Below are 25,520 nucleotides of genomic sequence, written 5' to 3' on the forward strand. Positions count from 1 at the left end.
GGAAGGAAGGAAGGAAGGAAGGAAGGAAGGAAGGAAGGAAGGAAGGAAGGAAGGAAGGGAGGGAGGGAGGGAGGGAGGGAGGGAGGGAGGGAGGGGGAAGGGGGGAAAGAAGGAAGGAATTGCTGGGGGAGATAGAACAGAAAGACAGGATGCAGAGGCCCTGGTGACACTATGGGGCTGTCATACCTGCCCTGAGCTGCTGAGAGCAAGAGAGTAATAAACTTCCACATTATTTAAGCTACCATTTTCTTCCCCTGTTAAATACAAACAAACCTAATCCTAGTTACCCACTTCTACACCAAAATTCAAAGCATATTTTTTCCTCCAACGAACTTAATTTAAACTCCAAGAGCTAAGATCCTAGGGACATGATAAAATATAAACAAAGAAAAGACACTTTAGAGGATAGAAAAAAGAGAAGTGCTAGTGTTTTCACTCTACATCAACTGATAAAATGATGCACATTCGGCTGGGTGCAGTGGCTCACACCTGTAATCCCAGCACTTTGGGAGGCAGAGGTGGGTGGATCACGAGGTCAGGAGTTCAAGACCAGCCTGACCAACACGGTGAAATCCCGTCTCTACTAAAAATACAAAAAATAGCTGGGCATGGTGGCACGTGCATGTAGTCCCAGCTACTTGGGAGGCTGAGGCAGGAGAATGGTGTGAACCCTGGAGGTGGAGCTTGCACTGAGCCGAGATCGCACCACTGCACTCCAGCCTGGGCAACACAGCGAGACTCCATCTCAAAAAATAATAATAAAATAATAATTTAAAAAATAAAAATAAAAGTAAAACAATTGAGTTGCACATGATTTATAAGGATGGTGGTTAAGGTGGGGAAACTGCTTCTCAAAGATCTCGGTGCTATGAGAGAAATGACATGTGAGGATTAGTTTCTCTCTGTGTACCACAAATCAAGCTGGGTGCCTCCGGGTAAGGCCGGGTTTCCATCAGGCACCCTTTCAGCAATCCCAGATTTTTCAGCGAAAGGAAATTTTATCTTCCTTCAACTGGAAGCCCGCTTATCATAGAGTTAAATGTTCAGATTACACAGATGCACCGAGTAACAGACGGGAGATCTGTCTGATCTTTGGAAGACACCCACTTCTCTCCCAGGTGTCCTCCTCTTTAAAACACACAGGAGGCCTGAGATCATCATATGGAGGCAATTTAAAATTGATTCACAATGCAGCGAGCTGCTGTCAGAAGCTGTGAACATTCATCCGTCCCAGGGGAAACCCATATGGCTGTTAATACATCAGTCACAGGGGGCCCCGCAGGAAGCTGGTGCTGCCTGCTGTGCTGGAGAGCCAAATCAAATGAACACACCAGAGCAACGCAAAGGGCAGATGGGGCAGATGGGTCTTTAGGAGGGATCAACTGGAAGGAAAAAACCAGGGGAGGAAATTATTCACCTATAATAATAACAGAGCTTGTTCGATAAAAGGCCACACTGAGGGCTCATCGTGACAATCGTGAAGGGATCCCAGAAGGAAACTTAACTTTCTCTACTGGTTGAGGAACTAGGAAAAGTAAAACCAATCAGAAAGAGGAATGTATAAACAGAGAGTGAGTATTCATGAATATCGCTCACACCTGAATTCCGAATGCAGCCAGCTACAAAAGAACGGACATGGAAATGCTGCATTTCTAGAATTTCGAACACAGGCAAAATTCATCTGCAGTACTGAAAGTCAAGGTGGCGGCTAACCTTGGTGACTGCAAGGGGCATGGGATGGGTTTCTGGGCAATGATCCTGCTCTGCTCCTTGATCCAAGGGCTGGTTACACAGATGGCTGCCTTTGGTGAAAAGTCGCTGAGCTAGACACATGTGATTCATGACTTTTCTGTATGTGTATGGTATTTCAATGTTTAAAGTTTAGATTCATTTAGTTATTTAGAGAGAGTCGGGGGGAAGGCTCTTAACCAGTTACCACATTAGATTAGGTCCACAGCCAAATCAAGTGCCCGAACTTTGCTGTTAAATGAACCTCTCTCTGGCTCTCTGGCCACATCAACCGTGGTCCTGCCCATCAGCCAGCCTGCAGTCTAGAATGTGTCCGTTTCGTGATCCATAAGACAGGAATAACAATAAAATATAGAGGTCGCAGAGGCTGCTATAAGGATTAAAGTGGTAACAGCTGCAAAACACTTAACACCGCACTTGACACCTGCGGTGAGTCTTCAGGAAATGACAGTATTGTTATCGAACCACCACGACTGAAAATGCTAAGTGAAGATACGTTGAATTGAGGGCTTTATCTCAACCAGTGGACAAGTATGTGGGTCAGGGAATGCGGAAGGGGAGGAAGACGCGGGGTGGGAAACCAGGAAAGCACAAGGGCAGTGACGAGGCAACGAAAAACACAACATTCATAAATCATCAAAGGTGAGAGTGAGGGAAATGGCATTCAGCAAAGGCTAGAACGAACACCCAGAGAGTAGAGATGGACGTTTGGATAGAATCGTGGCAAACTGCAGGGCAGAAACTCAGTCCTGGATCCCTCGCTAGGGGCCACACAGTGAAGCCCACCCGCATCTCAGAAAGCCTCAGAACTGAGCCCCAGCCCCCACCTAGCTTTCTGAATCAAGCTCCTACAGATTAGGATCGTGTCTGATTCTGAAGTCTGGTGTCAGAATCAAAAAGAATAAAGCCCACTGGACTTCACAGATTCAAAAACTGAATGAAATAAAAACCCATTAAGAGCAAGGGGCTTTTCATTTACTGGGCACACAGCAGAGGTGAAGGAACTAAAAGCAAACAGTCCCCACTGGGCTCCTTCACAGCCGCGGTGAACTGGAAAACAAGACTGTGTTCCAAGGGGGCAGGTTGCTTTTTCCTAGCAGACCGGGCTTCTCTTAATAAAACTATGCTGCGTTCTGTGGTCAAAGGAAAACAGGTGTTTACAGGGTTGTTGGTTTGCTGGAAATAGGAACTGCAGTGGCAGAATCAAGTAAACAATAATGAAGAACCACAGACCCCGGAGATGACGGCTGTGGTCCAGCCCCGCTGCCTATGGATTCGGCACTCTGGATGTGACATTGTTAGCTATATCAACAAGGATCAAAAATCCGATCCTGTCAAAAACCTTCATTCGCTCTTCAAGCTCTTTAGGGCTCATGAAGCCCTTTACAATTTAGTGTCAACAAGTCTTACTTCATGTGACCTTAAACTCCCAGCCACATGGGACAACAGGCCAGTCCCCTAAAATATCACATGCTGTCACATCTCCGAGTTGCGCACAAACTGTTCCCTCCTGCTAGAACGGCACTGCCTCCCTCCCAAGTACACGCCACTTCCTTCCTCCCTCCCTGTGACTGCCACGACCTCCCCAGCCTCGATGATTCTTTCCCAGGGTCCTAACCTTTCCTACTAACCTAAGAGTATTTCTCACACGGTGAACATTTCTGTCTTTCTCATTCTACAGTTCTTCAGGGGTAGGCCGAGGGCTTCACCAGCCGGCACTCTCAATGGATCAGAACACAAGTTGTCTACTGTTACCTAATAATCACTTGTATAATGAGACAGGAAAAGTTGCCATGGTAAGGAAAATCTGCTAAAAAAAAAAAAAAAAGGTGGGCATTCCTCTCTAAACCCCTGGGTTATGCCAGCCAACTTTTCTCAGGCAATGTCTAGCAATTATACCAAATGTCACTAAGAGATGGTAACAGTTTTCCTAAGGGGAAAAGGCAGTCCCTAGAGAGCTGACTTAGCCCACAAAAAAGACAATGAAAGCAATGACAATAATGAGGTGAAATCCATAGCTTTACCCTAAGTCAGCTAAATCCAGTGGACACTGGGCCCTTCCCAAGCAAGCTGTGGCAGAAGCAACCACAGGTCACATGGAACAAGCTGCATCCTGCATCCAGGCCCTGGAAAGCAGGACCCACACGGTCAAGTGCAAGAAGTCAGGAGGCACAAGCAATTGCTTCAGTTTAGTGACTAGTAACATGTGGGCACCATGCCTAACTAACTTGAGCCTCATTTCCCCATTTTTACAAAGTGCACTGACAAAACTTAGCCTATGAACAGGGCCACTGAGGTGTGAAGTAACGAAGCCACATGGGAAAGTACTTCAAGAAAACTATGAAGCGCAATATAGTCAACCTTTGCTTGCCACATCACAGGAGGGGCTCACTATCCCTTACTGTTTAGAGATGAGGGAAGGTGGCACAGAGAGTCTAAGAGTCTAAGTAACTCGCCCATAACCACCCAGCTAACAAGCGGTAGAGCCAACTCCAGCTCAGCCCAGCTGCAAAAGTGGAGCTGTTAATCTTTACCTCAGCTTCCACGTCAGCACTACCTGTGACGTTATCCCCTCAAGAGGGACAACGTGGGACCCACCAGGACAAAGACTCTTACCCCACACATCGTGAGCAACATGAGGCATGTCCACATTGTGAGTGTCACTGTGGGGGCTGGGGGAACCGGGCTCCTTATAGAATGGATGAGAATAATGTAATGTATGATTCTGGAAGATACTCTTAGCCTGAAAACTAATACAGGTGGTGGCTGAGGGGAATAGTGACATGGAGCTCTTAAGAAAATCAAAGTCTCATTATTCTAAGATTTTAGAAGAAAGTATAATTTACCTGCTATAGGTAAAACCTCCCTCTGTCAAATTTTTTTAAGGGTCTGCACATCTAACCCATAATATCTACTAAACTTTTCCAGTTTGGCCATTCGCGTATTCTTCCAAATAGAAAATATGCAGAACGGGTATAATTCCCACCTTACTTGGAAGACGGCATTTCTATGTTAACGGAGGGCTTGATTACCAACTAACTTGTAAGTACCAAACTTCCAAGCATTAGGTTGGGAGACTCTTTGTTTCCTTGTTTAGATGCATACACTCTATTTTCATATATTTTTTTAAAGGCAAATATAAAACTTCCTAAAATGGATATGTAGAAGAAGATTACAAGCAAAGAAAACAAGAAGCAGATGACCTAAGTTGATAAACAAGGAGATATTCTAGCCAAAGTCAACATTTAAGATTCTGAGTTCTAGGACCTCACCTCCTCTATCAATTATACATTTCCAAACTTCTCAGTGTGCTGGAGCAGGAACAAGGCTCCTCAACAGGACACAGATACAAATGGAGAAACTCTTGGATGAAAAGTAAAACAAAAAGAGGCTTCATATATCGCTATTTCAAAGCTAAACTAAAAAATTCCAGCAAAGGAACTATCACTACAGACAAAAACGAGCATCATCCAAGCAAGAAATACACACACTGTATTTATATCGCATAAACCAAATGTCATTTCTGACAAGGCGAAGAGGGAGGGAGAGAGGTCCAGTGAGGAATTATTGTAGCTAAACACAACTGACGTCAAAAGGAAGGTCTTCCCAGCTACTCAGGAGACTGAGGCAGGAGGATCCCCTGAGCTCAGGAGTTCGAGGTCACCCTGGACATCCCCATCTCATTTTTCTTTTTAAAAAGGAAGGGCCTCACCTCAACTTAATCTCAAAATATTAAACTACATATTCCTATATTATCAGAAGGTAGAAAAACAGAAACTAAACTAATACCCACATGGCAAAAATAAGGAACAGAATGGGCGTGTTATGTTTAGCATTTAATAGATTAAAAAAAGAAAAAAAAAACCTACCCAAATATCACTGAGATGGTCAACTTTATATGTCAACTTGATTAAATTGACTAAGGGACACCAGAGTGGCTGATAAAACTTTATTTCTAGGTGTGTCTCTGGGGCTGTTTCTAGAAGAAATTAGCATTTGAATAGTTAACCTGAGTAAACAAGGTCCCCTCACCAATGCAGGTGGGCATCACTGAGGGCCTGGACAGGACAGAAAGAGGAGTAGCAAATGTGCCCTTTGCTTGAGCTGGAACATCTACCTGCTGCTGCTCTCGATCATCAGTGCTCCTGGTTCTCGAGCCCCAGCCTGGAGTAGAACTACGGCTTTCCCGGGCCTCCAGCTTGCAGACAATAAATCATGGGATTTCTCAGTCTACACAGTCATGTGAGTCAATCCCTCCAAATAACTCCTTCTCCATATCCATATCTATGATTTATTCATTCTGTTTCTCTGGAGAACCCAGAGTAATACAACCCCATCAAATAAAAAGAGGGCTGAATCAATGTTCAAGTCCACTAAATAAGCGAGCTGTGGAATCTAGACAAAAACAGAGAAACCGGAAGACCAGAAACAGAAACAGTGGGGTGAAAGGGGGAAGCCCCTGGCCACTGAAACTTTTTCTTGGCTAAAAGCCTGGAAAGGGTCTCTAATCACTGCTGCAAGTGTTTTCCTATGAGGCAATTTTACCCCAAATGTAGTTAAGATTTTTCTTTTCCCTTTAGGCTCTAAACCAAAAAGGTACTTTAAAGATTTATTTAAACACTAAACAAGTGGGTAGAAGATTTCTAAATTACATGTCTGGCATTAAAACACAGGGTGAAAGGACCTGTAACTACCCTAGACTCTTAAGCCAAACTATGATTAGCCTGAGTTATTACTGACCTCTAGGTGCTAATATATAAGGCAGGTAGAGCACAGCCCCCAGGTATTTATAGGGAGAACAGCAGTGCTACAGTGCCAGAAAAAAAAAAAAAAAAGTCTAACTAAACTTTGGAATTTCTCTTACCAGTGATCTCCACAGAGCTCAGGGGAATAAATGTCCTAAAACCAAAAACGAATTCAAGTTATGCTGAACTAAACAATACCAATTAAATCTAGCCTTGAGGGTGTGAAAACAAGCTCAGCGTTACCTCTTATAAACCAACACTACTTAGTAATTCGAAAATGCGAACCAAGGATCTCCTTGAGACAAGAAGGAATCACAGGGTCTTACACGATCCTGGACCTGTCTCCCACCTATTCAAGGAAAAGAACATTTGTTTCCTGGGTGTCTGTGCTCAAGGGACAAGACTTCGGGAACTTCCATCCTCCTGGGGAGGAAGTAGATAGAAACATGGCCTGTACATGATTATAATCCAAGCTCAAAGTGTGAGAAGTGTCATAAGATGTTTCATGGTGCAACTGGAGGGGGACCATAGATGGGAAGGCATTCATGAAGGCTTCATGAAGGAGGCAGCAACTCAAGCTGGCTTTGAAGGACAGAAAATACTTCAACAGGAAGAGACCAGTGAGAAGGGAAGCTGCTCCAGGGAGCAGGGACTGGAGTCATCAGGGAACAGAGACTCGTCCCATTGGATTAGCGCAGGATGTAAAGCACACAGGACATGACACCGGAAAAGCAGGCTGGGGCGATATTACCCACAGGCCTTGAATGGCATGTCGGTTTATACAGGTCGAACATCCCGTATCCAAAATGCTTCAGAACCAGAAGTGTTTCCAATCTCGGATTTTTTTCAGACTTCGGAATATTTACATAAACATAAATGAGTTATCTTGGGGATGGAACCCAATCTAAACACAAAATTCATTTCTGTTTCATACAGACCTCATGCACATAGCCTGAAGGTGATTTTGGTTTTCCCTTGGAGATGCCGAATAAACTGTGTGTTATGTGTTTTGAGTGCACCTTGTCACATGAGGTCAGGTGTTGAATTTTCCATGTGTGGCATCATGTCGGTACTCAAAAAGTTTCAGATTTTGAAGCATTTTGGATTTTGAATTTTTGAATTAAGATGCTCAATCTGTATTCAACTTTTGAAGACCTCCGTGCAACACATGGCCCTGACAAGTGCTTTACAATAAAGAATAAACTGACAGCAATTTGGTGAGGAAGAAAGAGAACACTCATCTAGGACTTTACTGACAAAACTGGGAATGAGAAAGGTGAGAATTTTAACAAAGAATAAGACTACTAAAAAAAAAAAGTTAAATAGGGAAGAATCTAACACTAAAATTTGGGCTCAGATGTCAGAGGGAATGGGAATGATGCTTTAACAAAACGAAGTCAGGGGAGGCTGGAATGGGTATGAGAGAGGAGGGAAGGTGACCAGGGTGGTTGGGAAACCCTACTGAGATCTTGTCATCTTAACACTGGAAACAAGAGTGTAGAATGCTAGCACTGCAAGTCATCTTGCTCTGTTCCACTCTGATTGACAACAATGTGAAGCCACAGGGCCTTTGCATATGCTGGTCTCTCCACCTAGAGGTTCAGCCCCTGCCCCTGTTGGGTTAGTGCAGCTCTGAAAACCCTTCGGCAGGGAATCCCTGCTTGACCCTCCCCAATGGGATCAGTCCCCCATGCTCTGTCATAGGCTTTCTAGAACAGTGCTCCTCTTTAATAGCTCTGTGGTAGCCTGGGGGTCTACAATTCTGCCTTTGATTTTGTGACTATTTAACTCATGTTCCCCTTGAAGGAGTTCGGGATATGCCACAACCAAATACGCCCCTTTGGTATATTGGTTATTTTGAGCTGAAAACACTTGAGAAATGAGAGATCCAGGAAAGACTTCCTGACCTCTTTCTATACAAAAACAGGTCATAAAATTTCCCATGAGAAAGGTGCCCTCCCTGTACCAGAAACAGAAGAAGAACAGCCTTATCACCAGAGTCTGGGAATCAGCACTAAAAGGGATGTGTACAAATAAACGTACCAAAATAACCTTCGTCTCCCACAAGTTTTCCGCCAATATATCTATCTCTTAGTTACCTAACCACAATTTACTGCCTCCATCCCAAAACTCTTTCTTGTTATGTCTTCACAAACTTGTCATTTCTTTGTATAAAAGTGATACAAGGCCGGGCATGGTGGCTCATGCCTGTAATCCCAGCACTTTGGGAGGTCAAGGCGGGTGGATGACCTGAGGTTAGGAATTCAAGACCAGCCTGGCCAACAAGGTGAAACCCCGCCTCTACTAAAAATACAAAAATTAGCCGGACATGGTAGTGTACGCTTGTAATCCCAGCTACTTGGGAGACTGAGGCAGGAGATTCGCTTGAACCTGGGAGGTAGAGGTTGCAGTGAGCCAAGATTGGGCCACTACACTCCAGCCTGGATGACTGAACGAGACTTTGTCTCAAAAACAAAACAAAACAAAACAAAAACAAAAAACAAAAACAAAAAAAAGTGATACAAGCTGCCTGCTCTGGACACTTCTTCGGGTCTTCATTTCCTTGCGAAGACTCCCACGTACACCAAAATTCTTAATAAGACTTGCGTGCATTTCTCCTGTTAATCTATCTTACGGCAGTTTGATTCTCAGGCCCAGCTGCAGACTCAGAGGGCAAAGGAGAATTTTTCCTTCCCTGCACCCCATCCTAGGCTGTGAGCTCCCAGTGGGGCCCCCTATGCCTATGCAGGAGGTCTCAATAAAATCCGTGAAAGTGTGGATGGAAAGGAAGTGACAGGGTCCGGATCTTAGTGAGCAGATGATGTGGGAACCCTAAATCACAGCCCACGAGAGGGCTGAAGAGCCAGACAAATTCTAGCCAGAAGAGAAGCCTCAGGGTGGTGTGGGGATCTCCAAACACTGAAGAGCTGCCATGGGGATGACGGATTAGCAGTGTGCTGTGTGGTCTCGGGGAGTAGGAAAGAGCCAGGATTGATGGGTCAAAGTTCCAGGGAGACAGATTCAGCTCAAAGGCTAGAAGAGTTTTCACAGAGCCATGGAAAATGCATTGCTCTGGGCAGCAGCGGGTCCCCTGTCCTTGGACAAACGACACACACGGTCAGAGGCACATAGTCACTGCATGGGTTATCTTAGCAGGCTTGAACCATGCATGAGCATTTATACTAAAGGGATGTTAAAGTCCCTCCTGCCCCAACTGAACTCTTTTGGCGGTAACACTCAGGAGGCACTCATCCATCTGCAAGCTCTCTCTCTCATCCCTCAAGCTCTCTCTCTGTGCATGACCCAGACTGTCCCTCCCCAGTTCCCTGGGAAACTTAATGCTTCCTGCATGTGCTTCAGCTTCAGCTTCACCCCACGGAAGTCTTTCTGACTCTAATTTTGGTCACTTATTTACATGTCTCCCTATCACCCACTGCTCTGCCTCAAGAGCACGTATCACAAGTTAAACTAGGATATTTACTCTTCTTTTAATGACATCATCAAGCCCCTATGGGCAGAGAAGGCTGAGAGCACCCTCTTTCCTGGAGCACGCCTGGCATCGCACATAAAGCCCGACAGTTCACACTCAGTCTATGAATGGCAACTGTGCCTTCTGTCTGCCTCACCCAAGCATTCTTTCCACGGGTATTTTTCAGAGAATTATTTGTATAACCTTTAATGCCTTGTTCACTCTACCCTGGACACACGAGTTTGTCCTCATTTCTCTTAAGTGCCTCAGACCAGCCCTACTCAACGTGTGGTCAGCAAACACTGGCTACTGTTTGCAGTGAGATGAGTGTAGTCATCAAGAGTGTGCACAGCAACCTGAGGACTTAGGGCTGTTGACTCTTGTAACGACAAAAAATGGACTTGGATTTTGTATCTTTTTCCTCCTACTCACTTGTATTTTAGGTTACAAATGTCTCCATCTTTGATTTACCCAGGAAAAAAACTGGTCACCATAAATGGTTTGAGCAGCACTGCCTCGGGCAATATTACTTTACTAGATAGTAAGAACAGCAAGTTCCCTCATACTAATTAATAGATAAATATGGGCAGCCATATGTAGAAAGCTGAAACTGAATCCCTTCCTTACACCTTATACAAAAATTAATTCAAAATGGATTAAAATTTGAAATGTTAGACCTAAAACCATAAAAACCCTAGAAGAAAACCCAGGCAATACCATTCAGGACGTAGGCATGGGTAAGGACTTCATGACTAAAACACCAAAAGCAATGGCAACAAAAGCCAAAATAGACAAATGGGATCTAATTAAACTAAAGAGCTTCTGCACAGCAAAAGAAACTACCGTCAGAGTGAAGAGGCAACCTACAGAATGGGAGAAAAATTTTGCAATCTACCCATCTGACAAAGGGCTAATACACAGAACCTACAAAGAACTTAAATTTATAAGAAAAAAACAAACAACCCCATCAAAAAGTGGGCAAAAGATATGAAGAGACACTTCTAAAAAGAAGATATTTATGCAGCCAACAGACACATGAAAAAATGCTCATCATCACTGGTCATCAGAGAAATGCCAATCAAAGCCATAATGAGATACCATCTCACACCAGTTAGAATGGAGATCATTAAAAAGTCAGGAAACAACAGATGCTGGAGAGGATGTGGAGAAATAGGAACACTTTTACACTGTTGGTGGGATTGTAAACTAGTTCAACCATTGTGGAAGATAGTGTGGCAATTCCTCAAAGATCTAGAACTAGAAATACCATTTGACCCAGCCATCCCATTACTGGGTATATACCCAAAGGATTATAAATCATGCTGCTATAAAGACACATGCATACACATGTTTATTGTAGCACTATTCACAATAGCAAAGACTTGGAACCAACCCAAATGTCCATCAATGATAGAATGGATTAAGAAAATGTGGCACATATACATCATGGAATACTATGCAGCCATAAAAAAGGATGAGTTCATGTTCCTTTGCAGGGACATGGATGAAGCTGGAAACCATCACTCTCAGCAAACTATCACAAGGACAGAAAACCAAACACCGCATGTTTTCAATCATAGGTGGGAGTTGAACAATGAGAACACTTGGACACAGGGTGGGGAACATCACACACAGGGCCTGTCAGCAGGTGGCGGGCTGGGGGAGGGATAGCATTAGGAGAAATACCTACTGTAAATGATGAGTTGATGGGTACAGCAAACCAACATATCACATGTATACATACGTAACAAACCCGTACATTGTGCACATATACCCTAGAACTTAAAGTATAACATATATATATTTTATATATTAAATTATATATATTTTTATATATAAATTATATACATATTTTATATATAAATTATATACATATTTTATATATAAATTATATATATTTTATATATATTATATACATATTTTATATATTAAATTATATATATTTTATATATAAATTATATATATATTATATATAAATTATATATATTATCTATAAATTATATATATATTTTATATATAAATTATATATATATATTACACATACACACATAGAAAGAGAAAGAGAGAAAGAGAGAGAGACACACAGTAAGACTGTATACAGCCCAGACCCTGGCAACAATGGCAAAGCTCATTTTTCCTTCTGATATTAAGTCTATCTTCCTCACATAATATGGCTCAAACATGAAAGAGAATTCTAAAAAATATATCTTAGGCCGGGCACGGTGGCTCATGCCTGTAGTCGCAGCACTTTGGGAGGCCATGGCAGGAGAATCATTTGAGCCCAGGAATTCGAAACCAGCCTAGGCAACCCAGGGAGACCCAGTGTCTCTAAAAAAAAATAATAATAAAATAAAATAAATTAATAAAATAAAGAGAGAGATTTTAATTATTTTAGAGAGAGCAATGATTGCTCAGATCCAAAGGCCAATGGCCATTTTGACCAAGATGAGAAAAGTACCCTGACATAGTCTCACAACATTGGCCACTGTGTCCACGGTCCTTGTCCTTAGGCACATTGTGATTCTAGTTTGCACAGCTTTGAACACAAAGAAATGCAAAGTGCTCACAAGCCAAAGACATCAATACTTAACTCTAATAAGCACGATGCTACTTCTATCTTATAACTGATCCTGTGAACACACACACACACACACACACACACATAAGGAACAGGGTCCAATTTAACTGTGCCCACCTATCAGCCTTCCACCCTAGCATCACAGCTCACAGCTCTGCTCACCCGCTTTCCCACACTGCATCTTCAATTACACCCAAGGTGGGGGCTTAGCAGCTGAACACACACCCCGTACCTCTAACTCTTGAAGCTAATTTCCCTAAGGGTCAGCTGAACTTGGCCTTATTTCCCTATTATTCCACCAAAGGTTCATCAGTTACTGGTATTACTGCTTCTCATCACAACTTCACCGGTTTGCCCTTCATCCACTCACCAATCAGTAGAACACAACAGCTACAACACCGCTGGCAACCACAGACAGGAAATGCTCACAAGTGCCCCAAGGACCTCCCAGGCTGGAAGCAGGGGAGCATTCCCAAATCCCCAAGAAAACACACTGGGTAGTAACTAGTCCATGGGTACTCAACTGGAAGAGAACTACCAGCTAAGCGAGCATTGAGCAATACTACCCCTGACTCCCTTCACTGGGCACAGATGTCATCTTAAATTCCTAACATCGCTACTGATTCCTAGTGTAGACAAAAACCTCATTTCATCATGAATCAAATTATTGTGAAAGAGATATTATAATACATGAAAAGTAGTGCAATGGGAATCGCCTTTCCTATCCTAAAAAGCAGGTGACAGGGGAAGAAATTCAATTTTATCTCATGCTGGTGGTTTATTTGAAACAAGGCTCTTCTCAAAACCACACCAAGGATGACAGGGCAGCTGAGTGGACTGCTCAAAATAATTCACCATGCTGGGTGTAGTGGCTCATACCTGTAATCCAAGCACTTTGGGAGGCCAAGGCAGGAGGACCGTGTGAGGCCAGGAGTTTGAGACCAGCCTGGGCAACACAGGGAGACCCTGTCACTAAAAACAATAAATGTAAAAATTGGCCAGGTATGGTGACAAGACATCTATAGTCTTAGCTACTCAGGAAGCCAAGGCAGGAGGATGGCTGGAGCCCAGGAGGTCGAGGTTGCAGTGAGCTGTGATTGTGCCACTGCATTCTAGCCTGGGCAACAGAGCAAGACCCTGTTTCTAAAAATAAAAAACTCACTAATGTGACGTTCAAGTGACGTACTGATAAAAGCTGAAAGCAACCACATGCAGACAAGGGTATGACAAAAACAAACTGAAGGCCTAAGACATATAGCACCCGTACCTTTATTGAAAAAAAAAAAAAAAAATCAGCTGGGCGCGGTGGCTCATGCCTGTAATCCCAGCACTTTGGGAGGTTGAGCCGGGTGGATCACCTGAGGTCAGGAGTTCAAGACCAGCCTGACCAATATGATAAAACACCATCTCTACTAAAAATACAAAAATGAGACAGGCATAGTGGCTTGTGCCTGTAATCCCAGCTGCTTGGGAGGCTGAGACAGGAGAACTGCTTGAACCTGGGAGGCAGAGGTTGCAGTGAGCGGAGATCGCACCATTGCATTCCAGCCTGGGCAACAAGAGTGAAACTCCGTCTCAAAAACAAAAGAAAAGAAAAGAAAAGAAAAACAACTAAATTTGCAAAGACCTGCCATTTTTTCTTTTCTTTTCAAGACAGAGTCTCCCTCTGTCGCCCAGGCTAGAGTACAATGGCGTGATCTTCACTCACTGCAACCTCCGCCACCCAGGTTCAAGTGATTCTCCTGCCTCAGCCTCCCGAGCAGCTGGGATTATAGGCACATACCAACATGTCCAGCTGATTTTTGTATTTTCAGTAGAGACGGGGTTTCTCTATGTTGGCCAGACTGGTCTCAAACCCCCGACCTCAGGTGATCCACCCGCCTCAGCCTCCCAAAGTGCTAGGATTACAGGCGTGAGCCACCGTGCCTGGCCTCTGCTATTTTCTATCTTAGGAGAAGGCAGAGTTTTGCTGCTAAGCAAAACAGACCTTCACATTTCAATTCTGCTGTTTAAAAAATTTGAGAACTTTAGGAATTCTTTGAAATCACACTTCTAATTACTAACATGATGAAAAGGAAGCAATTTTTAAAGTGACCCAGGAAGAATAGCCAACTGAGTTTTTTCAAATTCCAGTGCTTTTGTGCACTGAACACAAAATGAACGTTAACTTTTCCTGCTTCCCCACGAAGCCACTTTGCTTTTTATAATTCTAGATCTCTCGGAGCACTCATCAAAACTTTACTTGGGGGTAAACCCGGGGTGCTGGCATGCAACACAACCTACCCTTCAAGTAACTCTCATTTCCACCAAAATAAGAAAAAGGTGGCATGGAGCTGGGTAAAGAGATGACACATTTCGAATGTCTAAGCCTGCAAGAGTTCGTGACAGCTGACTGCCCACAGCACAGCACAGCTGGGAATCTCCAGCAGCTGCCCTCTAACCAAATGGCAGAGCAGAGCAGTTTTCTGAGGGGTCAAGCAAAGAGGGCCAGTCACCTCCAGCGCTTTCCTCCCACCTCGTCCTCATCTCCAACAGTTTCTCTCTAGAAATAACTGAACTTAGGAGATCACCCCCAGGGAGAAGACAGAGGCATGACACCTACAAGTTGCCTATTTATAGAAAGTGTTAACACTCCTCAGGAAGACACCAGAAATCTCCTTGGAAACGCCCAAGCCTGTACTCCCTTTGGAATTCTAGTCTGCTAATACCAATGACTGAGTAACCACCTTTAAAACAAAACCAAGGTCTTTGAGGTACTTACGGTTTCCCCCCTGGGATTCCTGCCAGGTTTGGAGGAATGGTAGGTACTCTCATGTGAGGGGGAGGATCAAACCCCACCTGGAGACAAAAATAAGGCATTGCAGACTCAGTTTATTGCAGCAGGCACTTTGTGAACATCAATACCTTTCATTAGAAACTCACAGATCCCCAAAGCAACTTCAACGGGAACAGTAACATGGCCTAGTGTTTTTCTTTTTAATTACTATGCAAGAGGTAATATAGGCACCTCTGAACGCCACAAGACCCACTTCCTTTTTGGGAGGTAGAGAGGAGATGTGATCTATTTGCACACTGAGAACCACTTCCCCATGGTAAATACCTCCCTTAGACTGGCAAGCAAGTTCACAGAGCAATATGCTGTATTAGGATTTCTCAACCTCAGCACTATTGACATTTTGTGCCAAACAGTTCTTTTCTTTGTTGGGGGCCATCCTGGGCATTGCAGGATGTTGAACAGCATTCCTGGCCCCTACTGTTGATGTGCCAAGGGGAATCCACACCTGCCCCCTCCCACCCCCAGTTATGATCATCAAAAGTGTCTCCAGATATTATCAAATGTCCTCAAGGAACAAAATCATCCCCAGTTGCATACCACAGGTCTAATTTAATGCTTAAGCATTCATACATGGATTCCCTACTTTGTGCAGCATAAGGACAGCATCTAGTCTCTCAGCTGACCACCTTACTTTCAACACTTTTGCCCGCCACTGCACAGCCTCTCCTGCAAGTGCAATATCAGGAAAAACCAATGAATCTTAACATCACCGCAAACTAGTGGAGGCAATGCTGTGTGAAGAGGGGACCAGAGAGAAAGGTGCAGGGCGTTTTTCAAACAGCCAAGAGAAATGATGGTGGGATTTTATGCCCTTAACGCAATCAGTGATCACAGAGCCAATTCTATCCTTCAAATGCAGTTTTGTGTCTTCTTGGTCAAAAATTAGACCAAGTGCACAGTGGCAAGAGGCAGGGCAAACAGGCCAGCCTGTCCCTGTGGTTCAGTCTGTCCAGAATTCTACCTGTTTACAGAGACCACTTATACATAAATCAGGCTATGGGGTTTACAGCGTAGCACAGGCATAGAAAGAGAAAGCAATGGCTTCTCAGACATTTTTTCCTAAGGTTTAATGAGGAAAAAAAAAGTTCAAGAAAATGAATGAAAAGGCTTCTGTGAACCACTTGAATCATTTCATCACCTTCAAATAAAAAAAAAAAAATCGACTTTGGTGGGAGAAAACCAGATGTCCCCAGAACCACTGAAGGAGCTTCTAAACACTGCCTTTTTCATCCACAAAAACAGTAAAACAAAAAAACGTTTGGCTCTCTCACTTAATGAAGCAGCATGCTGATGAAAGCTGACAAGAGGAAGGCGAGTGTGTGGCTGGGACACTGGGCGTCTTTGTCTCCGAGGTGTGTGGGGCTGGCTGCTCTTGCCCATGCAGCACAGAGAGGCCTGGCCCCAAACCTGACAGCACTAAATGGAGCATGCAGCATTCCTACCCCAACCAGAGCCCACCCGACAGCGGCCTACCATGGGGGAGCGCCCGTAGGCCACCACGGCGGCCGCGGCAGCTGCGGCACTCATCTGGGGTGACATGTTGTGTAAACTGGCATAGGCGGCGCCTGGGCTGGTCAGCTCGCCGTTCATGCCAGCGTGGGGGACCATCCCAAAAGGAGCAGGGTATGGGCCGGGAACTGCCAGGGGTGTCCTCAAGCCAGCTGCTGAAAAGAAACACAAGCCACGCATCACTCAACTGACCCACTCCATCAAACCTGACCAGCAAGTCTGGCCTCGTCATTTGTTAGTGTCACTCACAGGGAGAGAGAAAGAGGGAAGGCTTCTGGGGGAGGGGGGAAATCACCTCCAATTTTTATACACTGGATCCCTCCTTCCCCAGAGTGGAACTCATCTCCAGGAAAGAAAAGACTCCAGGGGAAGCACAACCCACACATTTTCTTATTCGTGTAAGTAGCGGCGCCGGAAGCCAGGGGAATTAAGCGTATTACCATACCCAATTTACAGAGGGCAAACCAAGGCACAGACACTAAGTGTTTACCTGACTTAATCTCAAAAGAAGATTTTCTCGATAAAATCCAAGATTTCTCTTTCAGTCCGAACTTTCCACTCCCTGGTACCAATTCCAAATGAAAACCCAATCCTGGATTTACGTAAACCAAAGCACGGGTTTAGGAGGAAGACTCTGTTGCCTGTTTTCCTTTGGGCCCAGGTTGTTGCTTTTTTCCTTTCCCACCGGGGGATGTCAGGTTGCAAATTATGAGTTTTTCAAGGGCTGGAGTCGCAGGGAAACCCTCCTAATTTCTACTGAAGGAGAGACCACTGATTCCTGAAGCCTCCCCTGGCGGAAAACCAACCAACTACAGTCTGCAAGGAGCACGGTTGGGCCGGCCAAACCACCGTTTCAGCCAATATTAGCAAAGTCAGACACACAATGCTAGTTAGGTAGGGAGGCTTGTGTTCAAAATAATTGTCAGAAACTTTCCTGAAGTCCCTAGGATTTGAATTATTTAAAAATAAAAGAAGGCTGGGAAAGGTGGCTCATGCCTGTAATCCCAGCACTTTGGGAGGCCGAGGCGGGCAGATCACCTGAGGTCAGGAGTTCGAGTCCAGCCTGGCCAACACGGTGAAACCCCATCTCTACTAAAAATACAAAAATTAGCCCAGGCGTGGTGTCAGGCTAATTTGTAAGCCTAGCTCTTTGGGAGGCTGAAGCAAGAGAATCGCTTGAACCCAGGAGGCAGAGGTTGCAGTGAGCTGAGATCACGCCATTGCACTCTAGCCTGGGGGAACAAGAGCGAGACTTCGTCTCAAAGAAGAAAAAAAAAAAAAAGAAAAGCTGCATGTAAACAGTTGGAGACTGAACAGAGTGCAGCTGCTGAAACCCAAGGACAAACATCTGTTTCTTATCATGGCTTTTTCAGAGATAGGAAGAAGGGTGGCCCTAAGTACATTTCATATTTGTAGGGCAATTGCATCACAACATTAACAGACAACAAATCAAGCTGGGAATGGGAGAAACCAAACAAAGCACAACAAGAGGCGATGCTCTACCCGCTTGGTTAACGAGGGGGTCTATGGCTGGAGGCTTGCCGAGGCCTGGACGGAGGCCTGGAGTGGCGCTGGTGCCCGGCGTTGGCATGTCGCTCCGAGGCGTTGGTGTGCTGGATTTCAGAACAGGCGTGCTGGCTTTTTCATGCTGGTGTCATTAAACAAATTAAATGAGTATTATTTTTAATCCAAGCCATATTACACAATTTATCACAACAGCAGCTGGGACACTGGGCACCTTCTAGCTACTCCCTCAGCCAATTTTCATAAATCCACACAATGTTGACAGCATTAACTTGTGAGCGAGAAATGTTGACCTTTCCTCTTCCTGCCAGAATGAAAACTCGAGCTAGAGACACAGAACATGATCACACTTCTTCCTCCGCAGATTTTATTTTAAAAGTATTTTCCATCAGGCTGTGGACTTTGGGTCGACGCCAAGTTAGAAAGATGACCACCCAGAGAATATTTCCCAGGCACTCAGAAACACATGCCCCGCCCGCCAAGAAAGTCCAAGGAAGACCCCTTTTCAAGTCTCCTTTTTAGGTAGCCCTGGGGTTGAGACCAACAGTGAGAGAGAGTGGGGCCAAAATCTGAGAGACAAAAGCCCCAGGGCTAGCCTTACCGATATGCCTAAAAAGAACAACACTTTGGAGTTAAGTGTCACCGCCCACTTGCCTACATAACCGAAGCGGACCCACTAGTGCAGAGCAGAGACGGACACCAGTAAGGGGCCTTTCAGAGTCCAGACAGTAACGGGGTTACAGTGCACCTTCTCTGGCTTTTCACCCTTTCATGTGCTTTACAACACAGTCCAAGAACCAATACAGTGTGGCAAAGAGCACAGGCTAAAGAGAGCTCTTTCTGATCATGAGCCACAGCTGTGTAGCCTTAAGTTATTCATTCTCCGCAACCGGTAAAACGGGATAATGCCTACAGGGACCAGGTAAGGATTAACTGCAGGGTTGTTATGAAATGTTATTGTTAAAAGATGACGCAGTCTACCAAGTTTGATTGAATGAATGACCACGAATGGGTTCTGATGCACCAGTTCCTGGCTTCCCCTGGGGCCTCCTTTGTGCATCACTGATCTGACGAGCTCCACAACATCGGGGCATGCTCTATGACATGCCCCGATATTAGGGATCAGTCTACCAGATAAATGGTCAGCCTAAGAAAATGAAGACTTAAGAATCTCGGAAGTTGGAGGCCAGGTGTGGTGGCTCACACCTGTAATCCTAGCACTTTGGGAGGCCGAGGCGGGCAGATTGCCTGAGGTCAGGAGTTCAAGACAAGCATGGCCAACATGAAACCATGTAACAAGCCGAGATTGCACTGCACTCCAGCCTGGGTGACAGAGTGAGACTCCGTCTCAAAAAAAAAAAAAAAAAAAAAAGGAAGAAGAAGAAGGCAATAAACATGGATGCGTGTATACCCTCTCTAATGCGTGGTGGTACCAGGTGTGGTGATGGGCACCTGTAATCCCAGCTACTGGGAAAGCTGAGGCAGGAGAATCGGTTGAACCTGGGAGGCGGAGGTTGCAGTGTGCCGAGATCACACCACTGCACTCCAGCCTGGACAACAGAGTGAGATTCTGTCTCAGAAAGAAAAAAAAAAATCTCAGAAGTTTGAACCATTTGTCAACTGGGAAGTTTCAGAGAGCTGTGTGGCAAGGACATATCCCCCAAGTAAGAAGGCAATGAGGCTGGGAGTTGCGGCTCACACGTGTAATCCCAGCACTTTGGGAGGCCCAGGTGGGTGGATCACCAGGTCAGGAGTTTGAAACCAGCCTGACGAAACGGCGAAACCCCATCTCTACTAAAAATACACACAAAAAAAATAGCTGGGCATGGTGGCACGCGCCTGTAATCCCAGCTACTCAGGAGGCTGAGGCAGGAGAATCACTTGAGCCCAGGAGGCAGGAGTTGCAGTGAGTCGAGACTGCACCACTGCACTCCAGCCAGGGTGACAGAGTGAGACTCTTATCTCAAAAAAGAAGGCGGCGGCGGCAATGAACACGGATGTGTGTACACCCTCCCTAATCGTGGCTGAAAAGAGATGACTGAGAGGGGAAAAAGTAAACCCTGAATGATGACAAAGAACAGAAGGATGAGTTTCACTAGTAAACTCTTAAAAATACAACCCTCAAGCAGCAAAACCCCTACATTTCTAATACTTCAGGGTCCTCCAGTCCACAATGAAACATACACGGCCAAACAGGCAAGTATCCGTTTTCTTTACCTACCAAGCTCATTTCTTTGGATTTCAAAGACGTGGAACTTGCCGAGGAGGCCGTGGAAGCTGGGCTGCTGGAAGCATCCTTCTTTAGCAGGCGGTTTTTGTCAATTCCATTTTCCCGGGGCGAGTGGGCAGGGCTTGCTCGCGGAGAAGAAGGGTCCTCAACGAACATAATCAAAAGTTTTCGTGATATAGCTTGTAACAGACCGTTCCCTTTCCACACTCATTCTCTAAATTCAAGGGCAGTGCGGAAAGTCCTTCGGGTTGGGGGTGTACATGGTGACCAACACCATGTTATAATGAGCAGCGTGGTCTCCGCAAACATACCAGCAAACATGCCATAAAAAACAACCCCACAACCCCACAGTCATATCCCTCTTTGTGCCTCAGGCTTCAGAACTTTGCCTAGAGGGCATTGGAAGGAAAGGGGAGCCAGACATCCAACTTAGGCATTCAAAATGTCTACGGAAATATCTTTTTTTTTTAAAGGAAATAAAACTTTATGTCAGTTAGACCATTATTGCTCCATACATGAGCAACCATTAACTTCTTAATGCAAAAAGTTGCAAGAGGTCCCCCCACTGAGGGGCTCTACTTCCTTCATTCACTGTTAGATTATTTTCATAACATTATTCAAATCATTCTGAAGATACACTTTGATGAAAAGAATGGTTACCTCATTAGACACATCCACAACTAAGTTGTCATCGCTTTTGTCACCATCACTGTCCTGGAAAAAAGAAACATTAACGCCATTTACTAAGAGCTAAGAATGGGTTTGGGGCACAGTTAGATTTCTTTCTATAGTTCTTGGTAGCAGACAGACAAAAAAACTACCTGGGACAGGCCTGCAGGCTCTCTATCAGTTTGCCAGCCCTAGTAATTATTATCATCTTCCCGCTCTTCTCATCTGACCTGGGGCTATGCAAAGCTTCAGGCAGGAATTCTGTAGCAGTAGCAAACCAACTATCCAATCACAACTTGTTTACAGGTGATGGCAAGTTGCAAATACTTGGCAGGTTGTAAGTGCTCAGTAAATGGTTGCAACAGCTGAATTTCTCTTGAGGGCTGAAATCTCTAATTTGAAATATGCATACCCTTATATCAGAGTCTTTCCATATGATTTCAAGGTAAAGCATTTTCCCATGGGATTATTAGTTAATGCAAAAAAACAAAAAACAAAACGAATCCAGCAAAGCTAGCCAGTGGATGGAATAAGCAAACAAAACCCAATCTTTTTCTCTTAAGTAACAAAAAAGTAAATTAAAAATAAACCTTTTTAGCAATCAGCTTGAAGTATTTTTGGAAAGATAATAGATGGCAATATTTGAAAGGCACTGGCATTCTGCAATAGGGCTCTCATTGTCCCTTCATAAAGCTACAGTATTTACTAATCAGAGAAAACTCCAAGGTAGCACTGGGTTTGGAAAAATTCGGAAAAGTTGTTCAGCTGGGCATGGGCATGGTGGCTCACGCCTGTAATCCCAGCACTTTGGGAGGCCAACGTGGGCAGGCAGACCACTTGAGGCCAGGAGTTCAAGACCAGCCTGGCCAACATGGTGAAACCCTGTCTCTACTAAAAATACAAAAATTAGCCAGGTGTGGTGGCGCATGCCTGCAGTCACAGCTATTCAGGCAGCTGAGTCACAAGAATTGTTTGAACCCAGGAGGTGTAGGTTGCAGTGAGCTGAGATCATGCCACTGCACTCTGGCCTGGCCGACAAAGCAAGACTCTATCTCAAAAAAATAAATAAAATAAAGCCTGTTCAATTTAATGATGTGGGCCAGACGCAGTGGTTCATGCCTATAATCCCAGCACTTTGGGAGGCTGAGGCGGGTGGATCACGAGGTCAGGAGCTTGAGACCAGCCCGACCAACATGGTGAAACCCCGTCTCTACTAAAAACACAAAAATTAGCTGGGTGTAGTGGTGTGCACCTGTAATCTCAGCTACTCAGGAGGCTGAGGCAGGAGAAATCGCTTGAACCTGGGAGGCGGAGGTTGCAGTGAGCAGAGACTGTGCCACTGCACTCTAGCCTGGGTGACAAGAGCAAGACTCCATCTCAAAAAAAAAGCAACAAAAAACAAAAAAAAAACTATTCAATGATGCAATCACCCCCTCCATCAAGTTTGAGGCAAGCTGAAAAAGTCTACTTTCTTAGCCAAAATGTCTCATGTCCTTTAGGGCAGAGTAATACATTATACAATGTGGGTATATGGAAAAAGCAGGACATCTCAATGGGTTTGAATTCTTGGAAAGGAAGAGGTCTCGAATTTATGATCTAAACAATGCTCGTACTGATATTGTTGTCAATGAAGAATATAGAAATAATATCTGAAAAGTTATTAGTACAAACAAGTGCAAATATTATCCACATTGGCCTTCTGAAGTAGGCCCACAAATCTAGGCTAGAAAGTTTACCCTCAACTCTAAATTCAAGTCTTAAATGATTTGTTTCCTAATCATACACAGAGCACTACATGTGGGAGACCCAATTTATTTTCTTCAATAGTGTGTTACAAGATATATTTTAGCCATGGTTACAGGGCACCGTGCAATTCACTAGTAACAATTCAAATTACAACCAATGAGGAAGCCTGGGTAATCCTAAATAACAGTCTACTGAAATAAATATTTTCATGCAATAAAGAACAAAACTAATACTAACAAAAATCTGTTTTCTCTTGGTAAAGCCCACAGCAAAGCACAAATGTTTCCAGGTATTATAAGGGTGCTGGTGGTGAAAAAATATAAAAAGAAAATAATAAAAATGGCTAATTTAGTACACAGACGGAACTAGCAAAAAGTAGCGAACAATTCCTTTATTACAATGGAACTCTGAAGTGAGTTTACTGTAATTTAAATCTTAGCTTTGTACTAAATCTTACCCTTTGTGCAAAGGGTACTGCAAAGGACAGTACATGTCTGTCATCGGTGATCTAAGATCTGAGGCCTTTGTCCCAGACTCTCCAACATACTCTCCCCACACGGTCCCTAACCATCTATCCAACCAGACAAACCTGGTACATGCAGGTTACAAAACTACCATGCCAAGCTTTATGGATTCGAGAGCACTCATTACTAAATAACTTACTATACACAACAGCCTCATGAAGGGCAATTCAGAATTCTACCTCAGCAAATATCTGCATGTCATAAACCTTCCAACTTGCTTAGTAACACTGAATGTCACAATGAACGTACATGCATGGGACATCGGCTCTGGGCAACAGACAAGGGGAGAATGATATGTACTAAAAAGTGTTGGGTTAGGATGGGGAGAACCAACAGCTTTGTTTCTTAGTATGTTATTAAAGCATAGGGCAAAGTGCAAACCAAATAGAGGATATCTGGTAAAATAATCGAATACTGGAGCTGGCTTTGGGCATCTTAGTATAGTGTCAAAGAGCAGAGATACTAGAGCTGGCTCCAGCAAATCACTGGGATGTTATAAGAGTTAAATGAAATAATCCTTGTAAAAATCACAAAGTACCTGGCACCAACTCCAGGTGGTGCTCAAAAAGATGTTACCTATCGTCAGCTACAGGCTTGGGCAAGCCAGCAGGAGACACTATCGTCTGTCTAGTGTTTAGACCCCCACATAGCCTGCACAGTTGACGCCTCTTCCTCCAAGGGCATCAGGAACGTAGCCCCAATTCAGCAACTTTGCTTTCATACTCTTCCTGAGAATGCATCCATCCTGAAACAGACACTCGGGGACACACAGGCAACTCCAAGTCATACATCGGCTGCAATGTTTAAACCCTGAGACCAGAGCCAATGGCCATCTGGCTTGGTTTGGTTTCCTTTTGAATGTGGTTTTAGCTGGATCTGCGACAAGAGTCCCCACTCCATCAACCAGTAGAGTGATCTCATCTACAGAATTTAAACAAGATGCCTCTGGGGTTTCTTCCATTTTCACCAAGAACTTAGTTCACTAGAACGCTCACTATGGAAAACGCTGAGCTCTGCCTTGAGAAGTAGTATGAGCCTATATCATCAGAACAGCATCCACAAAGCTTCTGTGACACTACAATTTTTACTCTGTTTTACAGAAGTGGCTACTAAATTCACAGAGTCCAGGACAAAATGAAAAATGCAGAGACCTTATTCAAAAACTGAGAACGCAAAGACAGTGAGATCTGAGCGATACACCAAGAGAGGGCAGGGACTGGGGGGACTCCTAACAACAGCAGGGCCCTGAGCAACCGCATAGCGCACAAAGCCAGCCCTGCATTTTCATATTCCCTTTTGAGTAACAAAGGCAGGAAGTCCAAAGCGTAACACTGAGCCCGGCAGAAGCATAATTTACTGCCCCAAAGGGAAATAATATCCTACAATGTAAGAACCTCTCCTCTTTATGTTATTATTTTTAAGGACATGGAATTATCACTCAGATCTTAGAGTATACCTGGATACTCACTCAGGTGAGCAGTAAGCAAACAAATACTATTTCAAGTCCTTTAATTACTTACATAGTGGCTGGAGTCCTTATCATCCACCTTCCTTTTCTTGATGTCATTGGAAAATTCAGGCCCATTTCTGCGTTTATCTGTGCCTCTTAGACTGTCTGGGACCAGAAGGGAATTACTCTGCAAGACAGAAAAATTAATCAAAGATTTCTTCCCAAGCCTCTTTGTACACATGAAAACCCAACCTCGATGTGAGAACTATTTTTGAAAGGTGATACCTACACAGCCTTTCATTCCATTTAATTCATCTCATCTAAAGACTTTGATGGCAAACGTATCTACAGGTTTATACACTTAAAAAGGAGACCCTGACTTGGCAATTAAACCATCCAAAGCTAGGTGGATTCTTCAGGCCTCCTTGGAAATGTGCTTCTGTTCTATTTACTGTTTGAGAAATAGGAGCTTACTGTGTTGTATGTGGATG

At 44.2% G+C, this 25,520-nt stretch overlaps 1 protein-coding gene across 10 annotated transcripts in view; it reads right to left on the bottom strand.

Moving 5' to 3' along the window:
• Positions 1 to 25,520, bottom strand: part of TLE1 (TLE family member 1, transcriptional corepressor) — a 105,166-nt gene that overhangs the window by 11,158 nt on the left and 68,488 nt on the right. For 7 of the 10 annotated variants that reach the window (XM_023213351.1, XM_023213353.2, XM_023213358.2 and 4 more), the window contains 6 exons: positions 25,100 to 25,216; positions 21,301 to 21,354; positions 20,632 to 20,784; positions 18,390 to 18,534; positions 16,851 to 17,041; positions 15,303 to 15,379 (listed from right to left, as the gene is read on the bottom strand). In XM_023213351.1, coding sequence (XP_023069119.1) covers positions 15,303 to 15,379; positions 16,851 to 17,041; positions 18,390 to 18,534; positions 20,632 to 20,784; positions 21,301 to 21,354; positions 25,100 to 25,216 — 737 coding nt within the window. The remainder of the gene's footprint in view (positions 1 to 15,302; positions 15,380 to 16,850; positions 17,042 to 18,389; positions 18,535 to 20,631; positions 20,785 to 21,300; positions 21,355 to 25,099; positions 25,217 to 25,520) is intronic. The other 3 variants (XM_023213352.2, XM_023213361.2, XM_023213360.2) reach the window with 1 other exon arrangement.

The sequence above is a fragment of the Piliocolobus tephrosceles genome, chromosome 14 (genome assembly GCF_002776525.5).
Source record: "Piliocolobus tephrosceles isolate RC106 chromosome 14, ASM277652v3, whole genome shotgun sequence".
NCBI classification, from domain to species: domain Eukaryota; kingdom Metazoa; phylum Chordata; class Mammalia; order Primates; family Cercopithecidae; genus Piliocolobus; species Piliocolobus tephrosceles.